Source organism: Rhyacophila brunnea, unplaced genomic scaffold, assembly GCF_057557595.1.
Source record: "Rhyacophila brunnea isolate RB1 unplaced genomic scaffold, BYU_Rbru_1.0 scaffold_23, whole genome shotgun sequence".
In the NCBI taxonomy this organism is placed as follows: domain Eukaryota; kingdom Metazoa; phylum Arthropoda; class Insecta; order Trichoptera; family Rhyacophilidae; genus Rhyacophila; species Rhyacophila brunnea.
In genome coordinates this window covers 29,963,805-29,990,660 of record NW_028232893.1, presented here as the reverse complement: position 1 = coordinate 29,990,660, position 26,856 = coordinate 29,963,805, and the positions used below count along the sequence as shown (strand labels likewise).

General features: G+C 37.6%; 2 protein-coding genes across 7 annotated transcripts in view; one reads left to right on the top strand and one right to left on the bottom strand.

Annotated features, from left to right (window-relative positions):
* Window positions 1-26,856, bottom strand: part of Smr (nuclear receptor corepressor smrter) — a 436,555-nt gene that overhangs the window by 25,569 nt on the left and 384,130 nt on the right. The gene's annotated exons all lie outside the window — the stretch shown is intronic.
* Window positions 24,145-25,863, top strand: LOC147069837 (uncharacterized). Its single transcript, XM_085950732.1, has one exon. The coding sequence runs from the start codon at window positions 24,145-24,147 to the stop codon at window positions 25,861-25,863; it is 1,719 nt and encodes a 572-aa protein (XP_085806858.1).

Genomic DNA, 26,856 nt, shown 5'->3' with positions numbered 1-26,856 from the left:
TTTAATTAAGATAAAAGAAGCGAAAGGAATAAGTGCGGAGGCCGACATTTTTACAAATTAACACAGCTCGGAGTGAAATCATCACGAAAGCAGCGGTTAATAAATTAAAAGTTTGAACGTAGGGGGCTAGGGGGAGCGAATCCCCCATCAGCACCACCCCCGCTCGATTAATTATAACTGGCGATGTACTCCGCAAGATCAACTCTTTGAAATGTAGATACCTCTCGCTACTTGCACGCGCCACTGCGCCGATGTTAACTAGCTTGTTAATGTTTCGCGATATCGTTTATGAAATCGACATGCTCTTTAAGACCAGTGTTTTCTTTTATAAAGACAGACTACTCTCTACAATTGATCCATTTAACATAATATTACCCACTTCCACCATACAATTTATATTTCTATTACATTGTGTTATCTTCTTACGAAAAGCCTCAGATTTTTTTGGACAGTAGGATTCAAGTACCTACATATCTACACATCGTTTGTTCTAGCCCAGGGGTAGTCAACCTTTTTATACCTACTACCCACTTTTGTATCTCTGTTAGTGGTAAAATTTTCACTGAACTATCAAATGTCTTTGCGGATCGATCCAAGTGAAAAAAATGTGATAAAAACTCTCCGATTTTAGTGGAAGCTCTGTGCCATTCTTGATTTGATCCATCCATCTGGAAGGAGCTCTTCCTCGCCTTATTCGACCTTACCAAATAGACGCAATCAAAATCTATAGAGTATGTCTCGAATCTATGACTAGCTGGCGATGGACTCCGCATTTCAAATCCGTCTAGCCACTGTCTTTCCCTTATATTTACCCTCCAATTCTCAAGGGCATAATATATGGAAATTAGGAAGATGAGATTTCATTAATCGCATTTCAGTCTCCTCTAAATTATACCCCTCTTTCAATGCCAGTCTCGCATCCACGTTTGTAGGAGATGCTCAACCCGAAATAAACATATACGCCAACGACTTCAGCCAGTGAGCACAATTGAGTCGCTTAGAATCATAACTCACATATTCCAAAAATCAAGTTTTGAGATAATCGCTAAAAACCAACAGAGCACTATGTTTTGTAATTAGAAGAACAGTATTGAACTCCGTAGAATATTAATGAGTGAGAGAGTCGAATAACTTTTTTTTTTTTTTTTTAAATATATATACCTAATACTCCTAACGTTGCAGACATACAGCATACTATGAGAAATAGAGCTCCCCGATTGGTTAGGAAGGCGTTGGTGACAAAACTCTATTCTTTGAAATATACGACATATTACACCAACAATGAACTTTGTCAACGATTTTCACATGGTTTAAATTGACTTTTAATACTCAACTATTTTTCGGTATGTAGATTAATTCATTTAGAATCACTTGGCATATTTGACTAAAAAACGACAAAATTGCAATATGTGAGTTATGACTCCAAGCGACTCAATCAGTGATAATATGTAGTTCATCTGTTTCATAATATTATGCATTAAAGTTTGTCACTTTAACAAAACTCGCATCAAATGCTTTCGTGTTCTTTGGGTTATGACATAAAATGATAAAAATATCCCAGCTTTAAAACCTTGGTCCAAGGCAACTGGCTTTCACATTTCCCATCTTATCAATCTGTTTTGTGCTTTCAGCAGTAGTAAGTAGGTAAACCAGTTTTCTGCATACAACTATTACGAATTTACAGTCACGAAAATTAGTTTCTTGTTTATCGAATTAATTTACAATCCTCGTCGACTTAAAATGTCTTGCATACGTCATGGCAGATGGATCGACGCAGGCGTCTCGTCCGAAGGAAGAAGTTCGGTTCCGTCAGCGCGAATGTTTAGTTAAGTTAAACCGGCGAATTAATTTAATAATCCGGCGCTAATTAGTGGCGGGCCGGCGTGTTTGCGGAGGCCCGGCGCCGGCGACGGGCCCCGCGCAACTTACACTAATGCCTGGGCAAACACCGCAGGAGGGTATCACTGCACAAATCACCGCCATATTATCAGAGACACCGCCAATCGATAACATCCTCATAGCAATATATAAATAATTACCACTAAGAAATCACGTTGTTTGGCAATGTCCTCTGTATGATGCCCAGAGACAGAGGCTTCTTGAAGAACTAAGCAAAGCATCAGCAGTACCAATTGCCACTGGATATTTCGATATTTTTGGCTCGGCCGAATATCAAGGCGTTCCAATGTGCCCATGTGTTTCTGAGGGAGTGTGGCCTACAAATGTACATTGTTTTTTTTTTCTCTCCTGTAAATTTGAATTGTAATAACTGCATGAGTAATTGTAATAATATGTATATTTTAACAGTGTATAATATGTAAAAGTAAAGCTTAATAAGACTCCGTTGAGACTTCGTAGCTTAATCGTTTTATCTAAGCTACGCACTGCACTAAAATCTCTAACGAAATAAATAAAAACTAAAGGATTTGCCCAAGTTACTGTGAAATATTTGATTGCATGTAAATAGTACCTACGTATTATCTACATTTCGGCGTATCACGACTCATTGTGAACTGACCTATCGGAAAGAGATGGCCGTATTACATTGAGATCAAAAAATGATGCGTTGTTTGTAGAGCATTGCAATTGTATTAGATTCAATAAGAACATTAACTTTATATTAATTGATATAAAACATCTGATAATATATGAACTTTCCCTTGTTTTTATTACGTATTTTTAAATGTTTTATTTTGACATGAATTAGGCCTTAATACCATAGGCCATTTGTCAGATACAACAGCTCACGGTGAACTGCATACGTACAAAAATTTTAAATGGAGGACAAGACTTATAATACTTGAAATACAGGACCCCCTGAATTTTCTGAAGTATTACCTATATTGAATGCGCGTTTCGTTTACGTGTCAAGCTTTCAAATTATAATAGCGGCTATCGCGTCGGCTTATAACCTCGTGGATCCCAGATTCGACTCCTGGGTCTGGCAAACACACAAACTGTTTTTCAATGTGTGTTTACAATCAGATATGCGCAGAGTATGGACCTAATACGTTGAGTAAGTGGCTAACGTCTATTCTTCCTAAAAACGAAAATCTGTTATTGTCATCAGGTCATATAGGCCCATAATAATCTTCTTAGGATCGGACATCGTCAAAAAAACATACTTACATAAATATCGAAAATAACATAATTCATTAAGAGCATACATAAGTGAAATGGCAAATAATTTTCGACAATAGGTGGGACGAAGTTTCGCACTAGTCGCCATTGGGCGAGCGGCAGTCGAGGTGTGAGCACGTCAATTTGTTTTGTGATGGCGTCGGAGGAATATATTCTTATATCGTGTTGATGACTAAAAACCGTTTCATGTACTCAAAAAAAACATGTCAATTATTATTATTATTATTATTATTTATTATTATATTATTATTATCACTAATATAACAGTAAACATAACACTAAATGGACGCATGTTGAATTTTTATGACAAATTATGTTTCGTTCGGCACGCGTCATTTGCACAATCCGCGAGTCGCATAGTTGCGATCTTTTTAGACCATGCCTCAGCTGAGGTACAGCCTTAATACGAGAATCGTACCACACACCCAGAAGGCAACACGCTTCCTATAATTGTTACGTTCCTTACTATATAATATATTATGAGGGTTCCGTTGAACTACACAGCATATAGTTACGAAAATGAATCATTAACGAGAAAATTGTGCCAAGTGCTAAGCCCCAGCGGCAAATACCGTGAACTAAGTAAGTTAGCAGATCGTTCGGGACGGTGGGGCGGGAGTTCTGGCGGGCGGTTTGCGCAAACTGTGCGAACTACTACAACACGCCGAACGGGCGGAGGGGGTGTAGGGAAGGGGATGATTATAATTGCGAGCTCCGCAAATTATTAACACGTTTCCGAACGGTAAAGAACGGGCCGAGTGGGGAATGGCGGGCGGCCGATCTCAATTGCGGGGGTGGGGGTGTTGTATTAAGAGGGCCGTGAACACCTCAGCGAAAGACGAGATGAGTCAATAGATGGCGCTACCTGCAGTTCAACAAATAACAGTTAATACTTACCTATTAACGAAATTTCGTACATAAACGAGAACTTGGATATAAATCAGTACCTACCCTCTACCCGTCACTGAAGTAATATAAAACTTGGATGAAACTAAAAGTAATTTTCCGGTATTTTAGTAACTTAGAAGTGACAATAGTATTTTAGAAAAAGAAGATCAGAAAATATAAAAAAATAATTACAAGATAAAAAGAACTTTTTATATACAACGTTTTTATATTTTCTGTTGAACCATATAAACTTGACTTGACTAGCTTAAACGATCAAAAAAATTTGTACTTGACATGTCATATTGATTTACATAGTAACGCACGTATATATTAATAATTTAGTTGCTAGACCCCCTAGCAACCAATAATGGTTTCGAAATAACTTTTCATACAAAACAGAATTGACTGAAAATGCATACAATTCTACTTACAGATGGCTAAAAGAATGCATTGCCATCGTGTTCTGATATATTCTTAAAGTTTCAAATGTCTAGTTAGTCGGGAAGTTAGTTAAAAATTGATTGCAAGATTTGTACCGGACAAAGAACCACCGGACAAATAAAAATACGAACTAAGAAAAACGTAAAATTAACTAATGCTGTGTTCTCACGTAGCGATTTTTGTCGTTCAACTGGTACGTGTGGAATGCCAGTCGAAAGTCAATTAATACGTGGGAACTATATTTTAACAAAGTTCATAAATTCTTTTTTTATTCAACAAATAATTCACAAGATTTAAGATTATAACATTATAATTATGGAACAAACATAATTTTTGAAAACACTTCTGAGAAAATATATTAAAACCAATCAGTGACGTCCCGTGGGGGTAGGCAGATTGAGCGTCGCTTGGGGGCGGCAGATACTCGAAGGGCGGCAAATCGAGGAGAATCATTTGGTATTATATAGAAATAGCTACCTAAACTTAGTTATATTATAACCAGAGCTTTGGAGATGTTTTGTTCCGGATGCTTTTTTTTATTATTATCCAGTCGGTACTCGCATCGATTTTAGTATGATGTCACCACGCTCCGCTAGAGATTTTTTTATGTTATTTTTGACTACTCGGTTTCGTATACAAATGCTAATAAACTTGGCGCCTATACACATTATGAATATTTTTATAAATGTAAAACATCACAAACGAATAATAAATCAGTCATAATAATATAATGTCATTTACTCAGATTAAAGAGTTCCTTTCATAACAGTGGTAGGTATACTGCTCAAAAGCCAATAATTATGTCGCGCCATAGTTATTAAAAGAAAATAATATTATATATTATATCAACGTTGGTAACGAAAAAAGGAGAATTTATGGTAGAGATTTATACATACCGTATTTTTTAATTTATCCAAATATTTTTGCCAGTCATTCGCGAGATTTAAAAGTTGCCGGATGTACCTATTGCAAATAGATACCTATTCATAATGATTATTAATCCTTATTGACATTTGACATAATCAATTAGTATTCGTGCATATAATAGGTATTTACGTTAAGTACCAGCTAATTGTAATAAAAATGTACACTAGTAGGTATCTACCTAGATTATATCATATTTATCGTGCTGTGAATACAATAATACTGTGCAATACCTTCTTTTAAGTCGTTTTTTTGTAAACATATTTTTTGCTGATAATAGTGTGGATTTGTAGTTTATTTCAATCATCAACGGTTGAATGTTGAGACTATTAATTAATAGTGTATTTATGATTAAATTTAGGTTTATATTAAAAAAATAATGAGGAAAATTATTTTGTTTACATGTTGTAGGGTACAATAATAGCATAGAAAAATGCGTAGGTATTACTAATAATGATATCAACCAAATGGCATCTCAGACTCTGGTGATTTGGGTAAGTGTCTAACTAATATTATATTTATTCGCTTATTTATTTATTGATATCTAAATTTAATTTTGTATGTTTCAGCTTAGTGGTAGGTGTATATTTTATTAGTAATGTATCCAAACCATGGCCCCCACAAGGGGGGGCTGACAGGGCTCTAACCTGGGGCTCGGGCTCGATAAGTGAGATAAACACTTATCACAAATTCGCTCTAATAGCAAAAAAATTCGCCTGCGGCGCTATTTTCCTTCAATAATGATATTATTTTAAATTATGTGGTTACACAATACAATTTATAATTGTGTAACGATACTCAAAAACTCCACAATTCAAGTGTATGTGTCATTGATTAAAATATAAAAAAAAAACACTAAATATACACATCAATTTTAACGCGTACACCATTTGGAAAACATTACTGTAGAGCGTCACACTGCTTTTATCCTTAGCGATAGGTAGGGGGGGGGGCAAAGCAACATGCTTCATACAACACATTTCTTAGATATTGCAGTAATGAAAGGATGATAAAAAAAATGGGGCGGCATTTTGACGCTGCCTAGGGGCGGCATTTTGTCTAGGGACGTCACTGAAACCAATAGAAAAAAATCTTTTTGAAAAAAGTAAGAACCTGCATCATGACCACTATTGCTAAAGGTACTGTGGCACCCCCGTATGGACCCCATTTGGGGATGTCTCTGTGTATCTGGAGAGGCCCGAATCGGTATCAAACCCAACAAAGAGTAAAGCGCTGATTACGAAAATAAATAATAATAACAGAGCCGAGCCGGCAATGCCGTAGATTATGACCGTAATACTGCAACGTCGTCGCCACGTCAACAAATATTGCAACGTCGCCGTCTTTCGACAACGGCTCTCGTTGAAAAGCGAAAACACAAGATGGCGCGCAGAACGCTACAAACAGCTAAATCGCGAACACGCCAATTTCGTCCTCCGTAAAATTAAATTATTAAAAATGTAACTATTATATACCTAATATTAACTTAAATATACCTTGCCGTTTCCAAAACAATTCCGGTGTGTTATTTGTTCACCTCCAAATCCTAAAATCCAGACGAAAAACCATACTAAAAATAAAAGTGACAGTTTGCTATTCACTTACCAAAATGGAGGGAAATGATAGTACCATACTTAATTACGACACCTTTTAACAGTTTAACAGAGACACTTCACGTGGCTGGGACATGGGCTCCGGATGCCGCCAGAGTGTGACACTCCTTACTCTTGTGGTACAACATCAAGGGTTCCATCGCCGTGGCCTTACCTTCCTCACCCTTCAGCGTACTACAAAAGCGTTCTACGCGCTGCATGGCGGGAGGCGCCAGATTTGGTGATGGACCCAGCTAAGTAGCGTGACCTTATACTTGCAAGTAAGTAAGTAGTAGCATCAAAATAATATCATTATTATCATATCACATAAACTTTACCACATTATCTCTTAAAACATATATGTATACCGATAAAGCAAGGTGACGATAGCCCGTGTACCAAATAACACAACAAAAATAACCGTTGAAAATCTGAAACAAGAATACCTACTTCCGAAAAAAATCTCTCTCGATAAAACCGTGCCTCTGTCATCTTTGCAGAATGTAGGGTGTTCCCGAGTCGGGCCAGTCCCGCGGGACACTTGAGCGCAAACAGAGACTCGAGGCATTGTCTGCAGCGCAATCTTTCAGACCATTAACCGGGACAAAGGACATTTCGCCTAACTAACTAGCTCCTCGGAGACACTCAAAAGACAGTAGATAATATGGATACAGCGAGGAAGATTTTGAAGTATACATATTTAAACTTCTATATTTTTCTTTCGCAGCGAATAAATGCGATTTTGTAGAAAATACGTGTACATTTGACACGTCGTTGACGTTATATTATATCACAATTGCAATCAAAGCTATCTCCATTTTTGAAACCCTTTGTACCTATAAATTCTTCAGTCATTGCGTTAGTCTTCTGCCTGCACCAGTGGCGAGGGGTGAAGGTAGGCAGTTAAGATCCGACATAAATAGTGCACACTAAACTTTGTCAGTCAAACGTTTTTGTTTTCATTGAACTAAGACTACAATGTGTAGATAATGTTTGTCAGTTTTTAAAATTCAATCAAACCCTGCCTAATCCAAGCCATAGTAGATAATAGTAAAAAAAATATTCGTTTATCGATAAAATATCTAAAATTATGCCATTAACACATACATAATTTTTGATATTTTATAGATAGAAGAATATTTTTATCGAGTATAGTTTGGTTTAGGCAGGGAACAACGAACTAAAAAAAACTAGCCAACGCCATCACTGTAGTATGACATATTCCTATGTCAACGAAAATAAATAAGTATTGCTGAAAAGTCCACTATTTTTGTCGGATAGCATACCTAAACACTTTATTATGGTTTCAATAGATAATGAATAGAATTCCGATAGGCTATATTCAATACGCTACATTTTTATGTGGGTTTTTGAATGTGTGAGTGTCCTACAAAAATGAAACACGCATTATGCACGTGTAATAGTGTGTGCAATACGCCAATATTAAATGAGTGCCAATGTATTAACCGAGAGCAGTTGTCAGTATTATGACGTATTCTTGACACGTGTTTAAGTTTATCCCGGATTCTTCCTTACTCGAGATCGATTACCTGCTACTTCTTACCCGTTGAGTATTTCAGTTTCCATTATTTCTGAGTTCCCTGGGTTTAGTTGAAATTTATAAACTAACCAGCACAATTTGAAAATTGTATTATTAGTTTAATGAAAACAAATTGGTATGACCGACAAAGTTTAGTGTGAACTATTTATATCGAATCATAACAGCCTACCTCCACCTCTCGCCACTGTTGCAGGCAGAAAACTAGCGTCGTGACTAAAGAATTTATACACCGGATTTCAAATATAATGGAGATAGCTTTGATTGCAATTGTGATAAAAATATAACGTCAAAGGAAAATCGTTATATTCACATAGATATCGACGACTGATGACGGCCAAAATTACCGAGTTAGGTACATACCAGTGATGCCAACCGTACTATAGTTATAGTACAATACTATAATTTTAATTAATTCTCCGCCGTATATATGGACCGATCAGGGACGGCACCAATTGGAGGAGAAGTAATAATGCTGAGCTCTACGGGCTATACGATGATTGCAGCGCAGTTCAATCAATTAAGATTGGGAGACTGCGATGGCTAGGTCATGTGCACCGTATGAATGACAATGAACCGGCAAAGAGAGTGATGTCCGGCAATCCAATCGGGTGTAGAAGAAGAGGCAGGCCAAAGATTCGCTGGTTGGATGGAGCTGCCAATGACTGCCGTGTTCTAGGGGTACCAAATTGGAAAGCGGCCACACTGGATATGGACAGGTGGAGGGAGCTGTTGGAGGAGGCCAAGACCCACACCCGGTTGTCGCGCCCCTGATGATGACTATAATTTTAATTCCGCGAAAAATGTAAAATACTATAATTTTACGCCAAATATACCAAAATATTATAATTTTAAAGGATTCAAGACGAAAAATGTTCTCGTACTATATATTTTTTTAGAAATACTACAATATTTACGCCTTTGTACTATAATCAGCATAGAAAAGATGGCAACACTGGTGCATACCTACATTACGTGAAGGATGATATCGAAGACCTGAATCGTGCAGTGTTTGCACACTATTCGTATCATCAGACGAGATCGTTATGCTCTAACGGGGCATCATAAATAGCCAAGCACTCGATAGAAATATTTCTCATTGAAAGACATGGGAGTTATTTCGTTTGATATTTTAATTATAAAATGCACATAAGAATTTCAATGACAAATTCAGTACCAACGAGTATTTACGGAAATCGATATATTTATTGGTTGCAGAAAGACTGCTTTTTCTAGCATTGGGTATATTATTATAAACTTCATAAATTGGGATATATTTGTATCGTATCCGGAAACTTATACGTGTATACAGTTAGGCGTATTACACTTCACCGTGAAATGTTGTACCGGAAATATTATTAAAGACAGCCAAACCTCTTTGGGTCGTATAGTACTGACATAAAATTCATGTCTAAATAAAACACTGTTCTTGTCGGTTTACAGGAAGCCAGCAACAAACAAATTTTGAAAATAGCCGATATACTGGATTATTTGTTAGGTTAGGCTTTCATTCTTGAATTCATGGATTACGCCAAAAGCAGCTATGAAAAATGAATTAATGTTCATATTGAATCTAATAAAATTGGAGATCGTATAGTATACGGTGATCTCTTTCCGACAGAAAGCTCACGGCGAACTGTGCCACGGTGAAATGTACCAATGTGGCCAATTTACATGTAACCATATTTGTATATTTATAATATATCAACAATCGGGATCAATCAAATGCTAAATGAAAATCTCTCAAAACTGATTCAGTTCCTTTGTATTCCTACCTAAGTTCCGCAGAATGAAGTATTTCCTTGATGTCTACCTTTCAGATGTGACCAACCTCTTGGATACCACTAGATGACTAGAAAATTAAGTTTAAAGGAGATAGGTAATAAACAGGGAATTGCAATACCTAATAGGTGTGCAGTAACAGGCAACAGATATCGAGTGTGGAAGAATATGGGATAATCTTAAACATATGTCTATAATGTGATTCATTTTTGTGGGACACGCGCACATTCAAAACCCTGCGTCAAAATGTAGTGTATTGGGGTATAAGCCCATCGGAATTAAATTATTAATCTGTTCTGTGGTAATATATTTCATATTTTTGAACTGGGAAATGATTTTTTCTTACACATAAGAAAGATTATAGAAAATATAATTTTATTTCTTTCTAACGATCTATATTTAAATTGACTCCGACGCCGAAGAATTCGGACCGACTTCGAAACTGCTGTACGAGATAGTGTAGATCGTATCTACGAGCGGCACAAATCTGAATCCGACCTCATTGAGGCGGACTGGAGCCTCATAAAGAGTGCGATTGTGTCGTCGGCTCGTACCGTCCTTGGTACCAGAAGGAGTGAGCAGCCAAAGTGGATGTCTGATGAAACGTGGGTTGAAATTGGTGAACGAGCCAGGCTGAAAGCCCTGAGAGACGAGGAGAGAGACCCCGACCGAACCGAGGACCGCCGGACTGACTACCAGACCCACGACAGGGTAGTCAAACGATCCGTACGGTTGGACAAGCGCAATTTTATGAACCGGCAAATTGAAGCGGCAGAGGAGGCAGCAAGCAGAAATGACACCAGGAAACTCTTCCGAATCACCCGTGAAGTCTGCGGCAGGCGACCACCGACTCCCGGAGCCATTCGTGGTCCCAGTGGAGCAATAGAGTCTGACGCAGAATGCGTCAAGAAGATTTGGAAGAATCATTTCTGCGGAGTGCTGAACCGCCCACCCCCTTTGAATCCCTTTGACATATCTGCGGAAGCTTTACTTTTGGACATTCCCCGAGCGACCGACATTTCCGATTGCCCGCCCACGCACACCGAGATAAAATCGGCTGTGAAAAGGCTCAAGAACGGAAAGGCACCGGGGGGAGACGGGATTCATCCTGAATTCCTCAAGTACAGCTTGAGCGCAATCCTGCACCCTATGTTTCATCTGATGACAAAGGTGTGGGAAGAAGAGCGCTGCCCAAGGGACTGGGTGAACGGTGAAATCATCACACTTCTTAAAAAAGGTGACCCTCTAAGCTGCGACAATTACCGAGGCATTACGCTACTCAGTGTTCCGGGAAAGATTTTGGCAAACATCATTTTGATGAGAATAAGGGACCCAATAATGCACGTCCTCGGGAAAAACCAAGCCGGGTTTCTACCTGGTCGAGCGTGTGCAGACCAAATCCACAACCTTCGATGTCTTCTCCAGCAGAGCCATGAGTTGAACAGTCCGATGGCTTGCTGCTTTGTGGATTATGAGAAGGCTTTCGACAGTCCGCACCGCCCCTCCCTCTAGATGATACTGGGAGCATACGGGATCCCTCCCAAGATCATTGCCATAATCAAAAGCCTGCACGAGAATAGCGAATGCTGTGTCAGAATTGGAGACACTGTCACGGAATGGTTCGGGGTCACGACCGGAGTCAGACAGGGTTGTGTCCTTGCACCGTTTCTCTTTATCATTCTCTTTGACTTCATACTACGGAAGTCAATACCACCCGACCGAGGCATACCTGTTACCCCCACGGTGAAGCTATGCGACCTGGAATACGCCGATGATGCTGTCCTATTCGACAACTCAATCAAGGGCATTCAAGAGACAATCGACAGGTTGCATAACAACTCCTCTCGCGTTGGTTTGAAAATCAACGCGAAGAAAACCAACGTCTTGTGCAATAGCACCTGTCCTGATCCAGATTTCCCTCTGATTAGCGATGGACAAAGCATCGAGAGCGTCGACAGCTTCAAGTATCTGGGGGTACACATCACGGGAGATGGCATTTTGCAGAAAGAGCTCGCTATCCGAATGGGAATGGCTGGAGCAACATTCAACTCGATGCGAAATGTCTGGGACTCACGATTGTACTCGGTCAAAACCAAATGCCGCCTATTCGACGCTTGCATTCTGACGGTGCTGCTTTACGGTAGCGAATCATGGCACCTTACGAAGGCTCAGAGCAACCGTATACTGAGCTTCGAAAACAGATGTTTGCGACGAATACTGGGTGTGCGGTGGTATGACTTTAGGAGCAACGAGGAGATAAGAGAACGTACCAAGCAGCCTCTCATCACACTGAAAGTGAAGAGGCGACGTTGGACCTGGCTCGGCCACGTGCTGCGGATGCCAGAAGAGAACTTTAACCTGGCTTGCCTGTTCTTCAAGCCGACCGGATTCCGGCGTCCTGGAAGGCCGCTAAATACAATCTACAGAGTGTAAACGGCGGAGCTACGGGATGCTGGTTTGACCTGGAACGAAGCAAGAAGACTGGCGAGCGACAGGGATTCTTGGAGGCGCCGCGTGGTGTCCATATGCTCCAGCTAAGGGGCGGTTATGGGCAAAGAAGACAAAGATATTTAAATTGCAGGTTCGTTAATTTCTGACAAATAAATTATATTTAATCTTTTAATTAATTATCTCTAATTATATCTAAGGCAAGCAAGGCTGTCAGGCTAATGATGTGTATTTGGACCCAGAGAATGGATTTGTAAAGCCAATTAAAAAACAGCAAATATAATACTTAAATTAGATAATATGAAGGCGAAACCATTACCAGCTTAACAAAAATTAACCCCAAAATGTATTTGACATTAGCACCGTGGGCATGCCCAATACGTCAGAGCATACCAAGCTGCCCAAACTTATACCCACATTCCTTCAGGTGACTTCACGCTACTGTGTCTAAATAACCTTCAATTTAAAAGCGTCACTTGATTCGTGAATACATACCGCTGTGGAATTTATACGCAAACGCTGAAGGGAATAACATAATATAGCATGATGTCTTTGTGTCCCTTTTTTCAATCGTCGTAAAATTCTCAGCAAACAGCGGGGCCGCAACAGAGCGCGAGCCCCCGAGGGACAGCGACTGACAGCCCCATTCTAGACGGTGGGCCCATCATAATATTTAAATATCATCATCATCGAGGGCTTCACAACCTCGCGACACCAGCCTCTTAATAATGATTTAAAGAAAACCTTCTCTACATAATATATGTAAGGCGACCATTGTAGTTCAGTGTGTAAGGCGCTGGTCTTTCATCCGGGGACCCCCGATCGTAGTGAGGTCACAATATAGTTACGTGATTTTCTCAAAGCCTGGGTGTCCACGATTGTTTATCTTTAATTACTAAATACACTGCTGTTTCACTAGACAACTATCGTTGGTCCTCGTGGCCTGTTGTAGTGTTAAAAAAATATTTTTTACGTATATCGAAAGTAATGCTAAAAACATAGCTAAGACCATGGCCCCCACAATGGGGGGGCTGACAGGGCTCAAGCCTAGGGGCCGGGGCTCAGGGGGGCCCGGCGTTACTGGTCAATTAGATATTTAAGATAAACACACATCACAAATTTGCTATAATAGTAAAAAAAAAGTCGCCTGCGGCGCTATTCTGCAAGAGAATTTTACATTTAAAAATGAGGTCGTTAGATGCATTTTTATTGTTTAGATTTTAAAACCTCAAAAACGATAAAATTGCACAAACTTTATAATAAATCAATTCACAATATTACGTGGCAATTCAATTGTGTTTATCAAATTTTTATATTGTAATTATTGTATTGCAAGTCAAGTTAAACGTCTGTTTAGTATGGAATATTCGCCAAAGACTACGTACCCTTGCGAATCTATTCTATACACAAGGCGACTATCTAGTTATAGTATTTATTACATATTTGTATTGAGATATTATATTTGTTACAATGAGTTAGCTGTCTAAAGTTTACTAAACAGTCAAAACTGTCTATCTCGCTCTAAAATTTAACACAACCAAGAGAGGTGCTGTTAAAACATAGTAGGTACTTATTGCAATGATTACAATAAGTGTTAATACTTCGATATAAAAAATGAAATACTACCCTCGATAGCTGCCGATAAAGTCTTGTGTATACAATAGATGCGCTGATTGGTTAGAGAGGCCTTGATGACAGAACTCACATTATTCATTGAAAAATGTGAGTAAGGACACCAACAGTCATCTTTGTCAGCGACTTTATATAGATTAATGCCTTCAGAATTACTTGGTATATTTAACTTAAAAATTACAAAATTGTAATGACTCTAGGCGACACAAGTATGTCATACAAAGTTATCCCGGACCTAACAGCCTACCTACACCCTTCGCCAGTGAGTAGAGTATCCTCCACCTTTGCAATTGTACACAGTGACAAGATTTGTGTGTAATACGCAATGCGTATAAGTGCTTTAGTAAATGCCAAGCGCCTAATTAGCTGCTTTCATCAAATAATACAAATAAATCTATTTCAAATTGCAAGGTTAGTCATCTTTGTCAGCGACTTTATATAGATTAATGCCTTCAGAATTACTTGGTATATTTAACTTAAAAATTACAAAATTGTAATGACTCTAGGCGACACAAGTATGTCATACAAAGTTATCCCGGACCTAACAGCCTACCTACACCCTTCGCCAGTGAGTAGAGTATCCTCCACCTTTGCAATTGTACACAGTGACAAGATTTGTGTGTAATACGCAATGCGTATAAGTGCTTTAGTAAATGCCAAGCGCCTAATTAGCTGCTTTCATCAAATAATACAAATAAATCTATTTCAAATTGCAAGGTTACGTGGAGGGTAGTACCTATACCTATACAAATATTGTCTCATATAAAAGGTTGACTGAATTCTTCAATTTCTACCGCCATCTCACCAAATACGGTGCATTGTTGTGTTAATGTGTTAAACAGGATTAGCACGAGAGTCTGCATTTGCGATTATCTACAATCACTGCATAAACGTCATACTCACCGGTTTATTTGTGAGTTAACCGCTTTTCCCGTGTGAATCCCCCGTTAGCGGATGACTGACTGCCTTCCCAACCTGTTCGCGTATTGTTCAATTTAACAGCGTCCCCCGAAGAGAATAATGACGAGTGGGGCGGGACAAGCGAAACCGGGACTATGCCGTGACGTCAGTTAAAACAGTCGTAATTGCATTGCGACATTGCAAATCGTCGTGATTTGATTTGAGCGCGGCGCAGGCTTCGTTTTACGAAGTGACCCCGGAACTGATTAAAAAACGACGAATTCGATTCTACAGTTTTGCAATGTGTAGGTAGATACTAAGAGTAGCCATATTATGTAGTATAAGTAAAAGGTATGATTGAGTTTTTTTGATCCTTCACCTGGGCAAAACTCGAATATCGTATAATTAAGAAGGTGTTAGAGTGCGACACTTCGTACCCTTGTGGCACAGCCTCAAGGATTCCGTCGTCGTGGCCGCCCTCCTTCGCCCTGCAGCGATGCTACAAAAACGATATATGCGCTGCAGGTCTGGCATGACGGGAGGCGCAAGAGTTGGCGATGGATCGAGGGAAATGGCGCGAACTTGTACTTGCCCTATGCCCCAATGCTGGGTTGTGACAGGGCAAAAGAAGTTTTTAAAAAATCTTGAAAAAAAACCCATAAGAAATAATGAAAAATCTTCAAACGCCAGTGCAGTTTTTCGAATGGTTACGATAATTTGCGGGTAAATGGCACGATATTCTATCCAAAACATGTTAAAATTTACGTACGGATTATTACAACCTTTGAACGCCTTTGCTGTACATGGCCTGCAATTGAACGAAATAAATATATGACGCAGCTCATCTATAGCAGCGTATCGGTGCTCCGTCAATGATTTGAGTTGCCCCATCTCCACCCGCCATGTACTAGGTATATGCAGCCGCGGTTTGTGCACGGCTGCTTTCCACGATGCTATAAACGTGTCAGAATGAAAAGATATTAGTGCCACACTTCTTTGTCCCGAAGCGACGCTGCACGGGACTGATGTAGCAACTATGCACCATAGTGCAGAAAGAGTTTTAGAAAATAAAAATAATCTTGACTTGCTCTGCCGTCATTTATCTTTAATGACATGAAGTGTCCTCTGTACCCGTGTACTGAAAGTAAGTCAGGAGTTGAAAGTGATGAATCTAAGGAGGGATCGGAATTATTCTGTACTCCATATGACGCAGCAAAGTTTTCAAATGCCTCAAAGTTGGCCTTAGTCATTGAAGTTAAGCGCCCTCCACCGAAACCCGCCCCGCACCACACTTGTCTTGGTCTTAATCGAGGGTCCCTACAATTGGTGATGTAGCATCTGAAACAATTGGACTGGGAGTGTCCTGGGAGAAGATGCCCAAAACTTAGGTTGCTACGCTCAAAGTGAGCTCTGACTCGAGTTTAATGAGTTTAGTGCCAGGGAGAGAAAAGCACATGGAAATTACGAAAAGAAAATCAAGTTACGTTGTGTGTTACTTATATAATATAATATATATTTTTTATTAATGTAGGCTCTTTAATTCTTTTTAATTCTAATTTAAATAATCGCCCAGTAAGGAGTTTTCGCCACTGCTGGAGAGACATAACTCGGATATTTGAAATGAATCACAACCACCAACAATGATAGACAATAAAAAAACAAATAAATGTATAGATAATAAATGTTCCTAATTACATTATTATTTTACAAATGAAGGTAATTGTTAAATAACCGTAATACCTACGGAGTCTTCGCCACCGTTGCATCGGCGAGTGAGCACGGCGAAATATAATTAATTCAACGGCGCGCGCCCTCTCCCGCCCCGGAGCGCCCTCAATCGCAGGATTGTTCCCAAATATTGACTCGCATCCCTCAATTACCGATATTACATTTCGCTTTGACAAAAAACCACACAGCACAACCCCCCCCACACCCCACCCAGCCAAAGGGTCGGTTGGTATCTGCGCCGCGGAAAAATATAATTGGCCGGGAAGCGGTTCGGGCAGGGGCGGACTAAGAATGGCCGCGATGTCCGGGGACGAACTGGAATCCAAAGGCAATTGCGAACGAGTAGGAACAATAACTTATGCACCAAACTTCTCAATGCATTCTTCTAATAATTCGTCTATTGACATGTTCAATACTTCCATTTAGGCGCTCAAGCACTGCGGTAAATGATTATTTTTGTTATTGTATACAGATGTTTATTTATTATGTTATATGTTCATTTTATTTAACTTTATTTTGTTTATATACACATTTTACGTAATTGTAATATTTTGTAGTATATTTTTAACTGCTCTTTTGTTTTTATACATGTTTGTAAGTAGTAAATGGCACCCACGGTGGCGCGTATTAAATAAATTATACCTACACATTTTTCACGACATGAAAAAGTAGACAGATATAGACATACAGAATGAAGAAATAGAAATAGTAATAATGAAAAATCCAACGGTTGGATCTAAGCGCGCTCTCATTATGATCCTTTAGAGTTTGAGTGCCTTTCGACACGCATGTCGCTAACATAATATACCTATGATTTCCACACAACAAAAAATCATAATTTAATGATATAAGTACATATTTGTATATCTGGTGTCAATTTATTTATTCGCGGTTTATAAGAGAAACCTACACGTGCTTCAGTCAACAATTCAGCAGAGCAATCTTTTATCTTCGAGTTGAAAGAAGTTATTGACGAAAATAGTTGTTCGTAATTGCATACAAAATTCTAAGTTTACCCGCGTGTCATAGATTCATTCTCCCAAGACGTACTTCAGTTAGTCGCAATAATAATATGTTATATTTTTCAATAAATCTAAATGGCTCCAGGATATGTCTGTAATGTTTTCCGTTTCTGTTTCCATACTTCCCCCTCGAACATGGATTCAAATGGTGGCTAAGGAGCACTCCTAATAAATATAAACTTGCCACATTATAGTAGTTGTCTACATTATTATTCGTTTGAAGTTTACAATAAGCTTCGTGTAAAATTAAAAAGTCGGTCAAATAAAATGTAATAAAAACTCATTTTTAAAAAGTCACAACCGTTTAAGCACAAGTCGCTATCCAGTGGTGGCGCTTGCCGAAAGGTAGACACGCAGGGGCGCATTCCTTGTTTAATAATTTATACGAGCGGAGGAGGCAGATATAAGTCAACAGTGACTGGGACGGTACGGGAGGGGGATGAGCGTTCAAACAAGAACCAGGAAGAAGACGAAGTAATAATATCACAAAACCGCCTTTTAATATTCTCGAAAAGGTTTGTCGGTAAATAAAATCGCGACATCCAATCGAAGGGTGCGTTTTTTTTTGTTTTCGAGAAGGCAAACATTTCGAGGCAAGCAAGATCAACATTAAATCTGACATGATTTGCAAATAACAACTATGTATGACAGAACTATAAAATATTATACGTAAGTAAGTAAAATATTACAAGTTCAACAAAAAGTAGCAAAACAATTCGGATATATTATTTAGATTATTCGTCGACGACGGGACCAATGTGTCGGGCTCGGTGATGAAGGGTGGAGGTAGGCTAAGATCCGCCACAAACAGTGCACAATAAGCTTTGTCAGTCACACGTATTTGTTTTCATTGAAATACGACTACAATTTATTTACAGATTATTTTGGTTAGTTTTTAAAATTCGATTAAACCCTGCGAAACCAAGCCATAATAGATAATAGTCAAAAAATACTATCTATTAAATATCTAAAACAATGTAATCAAATCATACATAACTTTGAGTATTTTATAGATATAATGATATTTTTTTTATCTATTACAGTTAGGTTTAGGCAGCGCTTAATGAATTTAATAAAAAAGGATTCAACAATAAGTGTAATATGTATTCTTAATCCAACGAAAATAAATATGAATGAAAAAGTGTGCACAATTTTGTTGTATCGCCCAAAATATACCAAAACTATTACGGTTTGGTTTAAGCACGATTTAATTGTTTCTTAAATCTAACTAATACCATCTGTAAATTGTAGTCTTAGTTCAATAAAAACAATTAATACATATGAATTTATGGCGGATCTTAACCGCCTACCTCCACCCTTCGCTACTGGTCGGGCCGCTGCAAGTAACTACAGTCCGAGATCTGCAAACAATGGACTAGTTTTATATACCTATTATCTAGGATCGACCATTAGTGGAAAAGCAGTTAATGAAGCAGAAATAAAAATATGCACATAGATACGGGAGGCTTGTGCAAACATTAGTGTTCTCAATATTATTGTACGTTGTCTAGTCGTGGACCCTGAGAGCAGGGAAGCCAACGGAAATTGATCCCTTCGAAATGTGGTGTTAGGGCCAAATGCTTCGTTGACTCCAGCCAAAGTAACGACTCTAGACAATATCTCTGAGACGCATTCTACAGTTTTTGGACATTATGATCGTTTTGAGTAGCCTCCAGGGAAGGCGAGTGAGAGGTAGATCTTACTGGGGGTAACATTCAATCAGCCCTGAGAGATGCAGAGGATCATAAGTAGAACGAACGTGGTGGTTAAATTTGTTTCTTTGCCCTATACCCCGTTCCTGTCCCGGTTTAGAGTTTCATGATTATGGCAAGCCTATATATAATTATGTAGGTAATTATATGTCAAAAATTGTTCAATAATTAATGGCAGCTATAAGGAAGTGGACAAGAGTACACGTTAAAATGGCAATGGCTTGGACATGTCGGTCGGAGAGTGGACAGTCGCTGAACGAATGTCTAAACGACTACAGGAAGGCTCTGAAACCCGCTGGACAGACGAGGGTGGTGAATAAAACTAGGGGAGGCATTCATCCAGCAGTGAATCGACCGGCTTACGATGATAACAAAATCATTCAATAGTATTATAATATATTTCGATGCACTATAATATAATACAATATATGTGACTATGCTTTGAATCCATCCTGGGAGAATGAATATTTAAAAAAAAAAAAAAAAAACCTGTGTCGTAATTTTGAAAAGATGCTTGAAATTTCAACACGATTAAGCTGGAGAGGTTCTTCTGTTTGTTTACGTTTTCTTCTTGCAAAGGGAACGAACGAGAAAAACCTCCTCGTCAAAGAATTAAGTGAAAATACAATCCTCAGTTTTCTCCATTTTATTTGATCCATACCGATTGCAGCCTGTTTGTTATAATCTGTCAGTTACAATTAAATTAATGTATTTTTTTATATTATAATAATATTTTCTGCTTCCTGATGCGAAAAGCGTCATTGTTTCATGTGTTATGAGTCAGTTAGTCAACAATGGGAAAATTAATGTACGCACTACGTATTTTTAATTTTTTAAATATCCACCACTAAAGTCGTCTAAGACACACGATATTACAACTACTACTTACTACTACACGATATACTGCATACTCACTACCCATGCGAATGACAATACTGCGCAAGTCTTTTGATAGTTTATAATTAATTGAATGTATACTAACACTTAAAACTATATAAAATATACGTTTTTGAAGTACGATTTTATTACTATAAATATCGTACAAAACTTTTTTTGACAATTTCATAGTTGTAACTTGACCGATTTAAAAAAAAAATTACATAAGTATGTACTTACATAATTTGAAAAGATATTTTTTTAATACGACACCCGACGGGACTTCAACCTGTAACCGTTGGATTCGCGCCAATGTGCTTTTACAATTAAGCTACGGGCATTACAATAAGTTGGTTGTAATTGTTGCAATAAGTGCTATATTTTAACAGCACATCTCTTGGATGTGATAAAATTTAGAGCGAGATAGACAGTTTTGACTGTTTAGACGGCTAACTTATTGTAACAATTATAATACCTCAATACAATATGTAATAAATACTATCACTTTATCACTTTAGCGGTCGACAGTCGCCTTGTGAATATAATAGACCCGCATATTGCGTTAATAAAATTCGTTGAATAAAAGAGTTTATTTTTTTTTATTTATGTCAAATCGAGCTTTGATGCGGTCAAAAAGCTATAAGAATCGATATTAATAAAATCGTTGTTTTTTAAATCAAAAACAACTTCAATTTTACTGATAAAACTATTTATAAAATACGAAGTAACTAAAAAACGCACATTTTATTTAATTTTTTTTTGAATTGAAAGATTATTTTTCAATTTAAAAAATAAAGAAATCTCTTTAATGTCATTACTTATTGTTATTAGGTACGTGTTGATTAGTAATTCATTGAAATATGTATATTAAATTGGAGTTTTCAAATTTATTCGGGTATTATTAGAGGTATTACGATCACCCTTACCATTCATTGACTATTAATTAAATAACACACTATCAAATCCCTCTACTTAACTCAATAATTGTATCTACTGCAGATGAAAAGGTCAAAACGCAGATCCCGCGTGGTTATTCCACGGGGGCGGTGTAGGCCCAGTGTATTTATTCAAATTGATGATAACCAACAGAGAAATTATGCCGAGGGTTGCCCTCCAGCGGAGGAGGGGTGCGATTTAAGAGATGGGCGGAGGGCCTCAATGGAGCCACAGTCACTTTTCACTATAACAAGTGGTGTAATTGAACGGCTCTGTCAGTCGCGGGCGGACCTTCGCGAAAGCTGTTCTAAATTAATAACTGTCCAAAATATCAAACTTTCCCTATCGGAATCGCATAGTTAAAAAAAAACACGTGGTTATATTGTTATTGCTTTAACAAAAATGCGTATTAATTAAAGGTAAAAAAATATGTTCCCAATTAAACTAAATAATAAAACCGATCACAAATAAGCTAGATATTCGTTAAAAAAATTAAATACGAAACTTTAAAATAACTGCACTAGTTAAAACCTTACCTTAAAACATCTTAAACTACCTAAACACCTTAAAACATTTAACATAATTAATAATTGTATGATCCAATATAAAATAAAAATAAGATTTTAATATAATATACTGTATATGATACATGAATTTTGAATTTGAATAGTATTTTATCTTAGATAGTTAAAAATTATTTGAAAAATCAACATTTTAATATAAAAACCTGATTTTTTAAACCATTTTGAAATATAATTTAATCGCTGTGAAAATGTGACATTTACCGATGAATCCGTCGACATTTTAATCAAATCGAATTGATAAATCATCTACAATTAAATAATATTTACAAAAACCACCCTCATTCGATAGTATTAAGTTAATTTACTTTTGATCGAAACAAAAATATAATTCAAAAAAAAAAACCGACAGATAATTAAATATAAATCGACTTGATAAAATAATAAATACGTTGCAAGCTCCATTCGGTTAAAAATATACACCTGCTAACGTGAGATTGTTTATATTTTATAATCCTTACTATTCAAAATCTTCCAAACCACGAAATCGAACATGCCACTGACCTACGGCCCCGTTGGACATTGAATACGAAAGATGGACATCGCATGTTATAAGTAGGTGATTTTAATTGCGAATAACACAAACGGATAATTAAAAAACGATTTTTCCAAACGCCCGTCAAAACTACCCATATCAATCAAATTGGATTACTTTGTATAATCGAAGGGGTGGGAGTGCGGCGGGAGCAAGTGCACCGATGACGATTTCAAATAAATTTATAATACACATTACAAAAAAAACATATTATGAATTAACTGATACATTCCCGATAAGTCAACTATTTAACTATGCATTTTTTAATGTTTTAATAATAAATTTGGTAATTTGAATGCTGAACTATTATTTGTTTTAATAAAGGATGTGCTCCCCTGCTAGAAAACCTGCTAAAATAGAATTAAATTGTATGATAAAACAACAAAAAAACGCTCGATTTTAATAATGTATAGCACTTTTAAAAAACGATTATGTACACTGTAGGCGTATTGATCAAATTTAATATTCCTGTACTGAAATTAATTGCTTTTAAATTAATTTGAATAATGTGCTTTCGTCTTTTTTTTTGTAGTTATTAATTAGTTTTATTGTAATAATTGGGTATAGCGGTATTAATTCTATACTACGGAGAAATTAAAGAAAATTGCTACGCCATGTGTGTCAGGTTTTATTAAAAGCATTAAAATATATGGCCATTGTTTCAATTTGATGATTGAACACGTCGATCAGTCTCAATCAAATTAAATTTAAAAAATTGAATAAAAAATAGTCATCCCTTTCCGGGTTGTCCGTTTTCTTTCTACCACAATTAATTGGCAATAAAACGCCGATATACCTACAGGCAAAATTGATTAAATGCATTTACTAGCTTTATAACAATTACACTGTATTAGGTAATTTAAAATCACAATAATATTATTATTTAGTACTTATTCCACATAATTTAACGCATTGTTAAATTATATAGACTAAATACGGCATAATAAATATAGTAATTATGTTTTTATTTTAATAAATACGTATTAATTATTAACGTTATAACAACGTAAAATATTATTAAACATCAATAATATATTTTATCTATTAAAATAACACAAAATGTAGATTATAAAAATCACTTGCCACTCTGTCTGAATAATAACAATAAACTTATTTTTATAAATGTACATAGTAAATAAGTGTAAATAAATTATTTTAGGAACGCTACTGATAGTAAAAATTTAGTTTTAAATAAAAATACATAAATGATAGAATAAGAATGATTAAAAAATTTAAATAAAATTCCGGTAAAAAATATCAATATTCCACTTGTTTAATTTTACTATTCAGTGTAGAAAAACATTTTGTAGTACAGTATAGTGTGATAAGAACCATTTTAAAACATATCCACATAATTAAAATATAGCTAAACGGAAATATTTAATTTCAAATACAATCATTAAGTGCGGACAAAAGAGTGTGAAAGGCCGGTCGTAAAAATTGACAGTATGGTGTCGTTGTATCGCGCGTGGGCGGCGTGCGGGGGGGCCGCGCTGGGTGCTCTGGGGGCCCCCGACGCCCTAGTCCACGCGGGCGGCGTCCGCTTCGCCGCCCACTGCAGACTCCTGGCTGCCCACAGCGGCTACTTCAAATCGGTCCTGCCCCAAGAAGACCAGAAGCGACCAGCGCCGCAGCACCACATCGATAACAGTCCAAGATACGAGAACGACGCGGCAATACGTCCGAGCGAAGAAACAGTAGTGCACATACCCAACATATCAGCGCAGCAGTTTTGGCCGTTGCTTGCATATATGTACACAGGATACTTGGAACTTTCACCTGAGAATATCTATCAAGTTTTATTAGCTACCCATTTACTGCATATGCCCAGGGCTTTGGAGTTGTGTCGTAGTTTTCTTGCGCAGGGAAGATCAGCGCCAGCACTGTCACCAGCGACCGTCGTGGTGAAGCCGATTGCCAGTCGGAAGCTCCCTCCTTATCTTCCACCGCCCGCTTCATTCAGACCGCTTTATATAAATGATACTCTCGTTCCTTCTTCGTTTATGAGACCAACGCATGATACTCCATTCAGACCAATAGAACACTTGTTACCATTGCATTTTGCAGCCAGAACTGAAGAAACAAACAACATACAGCATGTCATAACTGATAATACTGAATTGAACGTCATAAGAGAAGACAATATTGTAACGAACAGTGTATCTGCAATTAACAACACTGAAGACACGATTATTACAGAAAATAAAAATGTAACAGATTCTGAAGACAGCAGAAGTAGCGTCGATGTTTTGACGACGCCTGATCCAAAAAATATAACACCAAATTTGACTGTCATATTAAAGAACAAAACGAAAACAAAATCTTCAAAAGCGAATATAATAATCCCTAAGCCGAGTGTTTCTGCGCAAGATACGAAAGAAAAAAGCGACCCAACAAAGGGAACCGGTCTTTCAAGCGTGGACGATAAAATCGTCATGGACGTAGCCTGCTGCGATGGACCGGTAAGGTTTCACCGAGTGTTAAACGCTGCTTACAACGGCGGAGGTGAGAGCCAACCGGACGTGAGCGATTCAGAAGACAGCTACGTAGAAATAGAAGAAGACACCAGTTCCCCTTACGACAACTGCAACGCCTTCAGTAGAAGTCTTCAAAAGCAGATGAGCGAAGATATCAGATCTATGAAGAGAGACGAGAATCGACCGGGACGCGAGGGTGACGAACCTGCCCGGTACCCATCGGAAACCATATACACCTGCGTGTACTGCAATCATACATTCAAGTCGCAGTACTGCTACCAAAAGCATGCTAGAAGACACCTCAACCCTGTGTCAATCGACGCTGTGAATAGAGGAACACCTGACACAAGTTCTGAAACCTGCTGCAAGGTGCGCAAACTATCGGGAGGTGGAAAAACACCGACCACTCCTGGACCTCGCAGAGAAGTCAGACTGCTAGACATGAACGTGCAGTATTACCCTTGCAAAACGTGCGGCTCGAAGTTTCCTTCGTATTACTTTGTCCACAAGCACAGGAAGATGTGCCACGCTGAAGAGATGGACGGAAGTGAGACTGCGAAACAGCAACCGGCCGGACCGGAGAAGAAGAGGAAGGCTTCGACGAGCGGCAACGAAGGGGGCGAGGCCGGGATCGCGCCCAGGGAAACAGTCGAAGTGCAAGATGAACAATCGGTGACAGAACACCAGTGAATCGAAATAGTGAAATAATTGCGACGAAACAGTGTCACACGTCAACGTCAGGCTTGTGATGTTTATGATTTAATTTAAATAATGTGACATATAAAATACTCAGTAATAAAAGAGACAAATAAAAAATGCCAATTAATTCGTCACATATGAAAATCACAGGACTGGCGTCGGCCTTATATATTTAGAAACCGATGAACATTAATTTATTACTAATAATAATTGTACTTTTAAATAATATTTTCCGAAGTGAATTCTCGGTGGAGAAATTGTATAATATATCAAAAACATACATACAAAGAAACACAATTTAAATGATTTTCAGCTAGGTAATTGGTGTCTATGTATGAATTCACATTTCTGTTATGAATAGACTCAAACGGTTATAAAAGATAGTTAAGTACAAAATCTGTACTTGCGAAATCGTACATATGACAGGATACAGAAATGTATAGAAACACGTTTAAGCTCGATTTATTTTGAATAGCATTTATAAATATAATGATTAATAAAGCCCTCCATAGACGCGGCAAACAGTTATTGTAAATTTAATAATTTTCGATAATTAGAAACATTATAATGTAATACAAATCGGTAGATGAAATTACCTGTACAAAAACTGCCCATCTTTTAATAAATCATTGGATAATTAAGAATAAGTAATATGTATTTTCATTATTGATTTTTTTAATTAGTGTATTATTGACTATTATCCATAGCAATTGTAAATATAATAATGCCCCAAAAACTTACATATCAAAATATTGTTATTTATTGTAAAATCCAAAAATAATCAACGAGGAAATAATAGATACATAAATAAAACGTATTGCTGTTTTACTAATATTCCCCCAGTATACACACCAGTAGCGAAGGGTGGAGGTAGGCTGTTAAGATCTACCATAAATAGTGCACTAAGACTATAATTTACAGATGGTATTGGTTAAAAATCAATTAAACCCTGCCTAACCAAACCATATATGGGTATATTTTGGG

Bases quoted from the DNA above. Each gene is read 5' to 3' on its own strand.
- LOC147069837 (XM_085950732.1), top strand. From the start codon at position 24,145: ATGGTGTCGTTGTATCGCGCGTGGGCGGCGTGCGGGGGGGCCGCGCTG.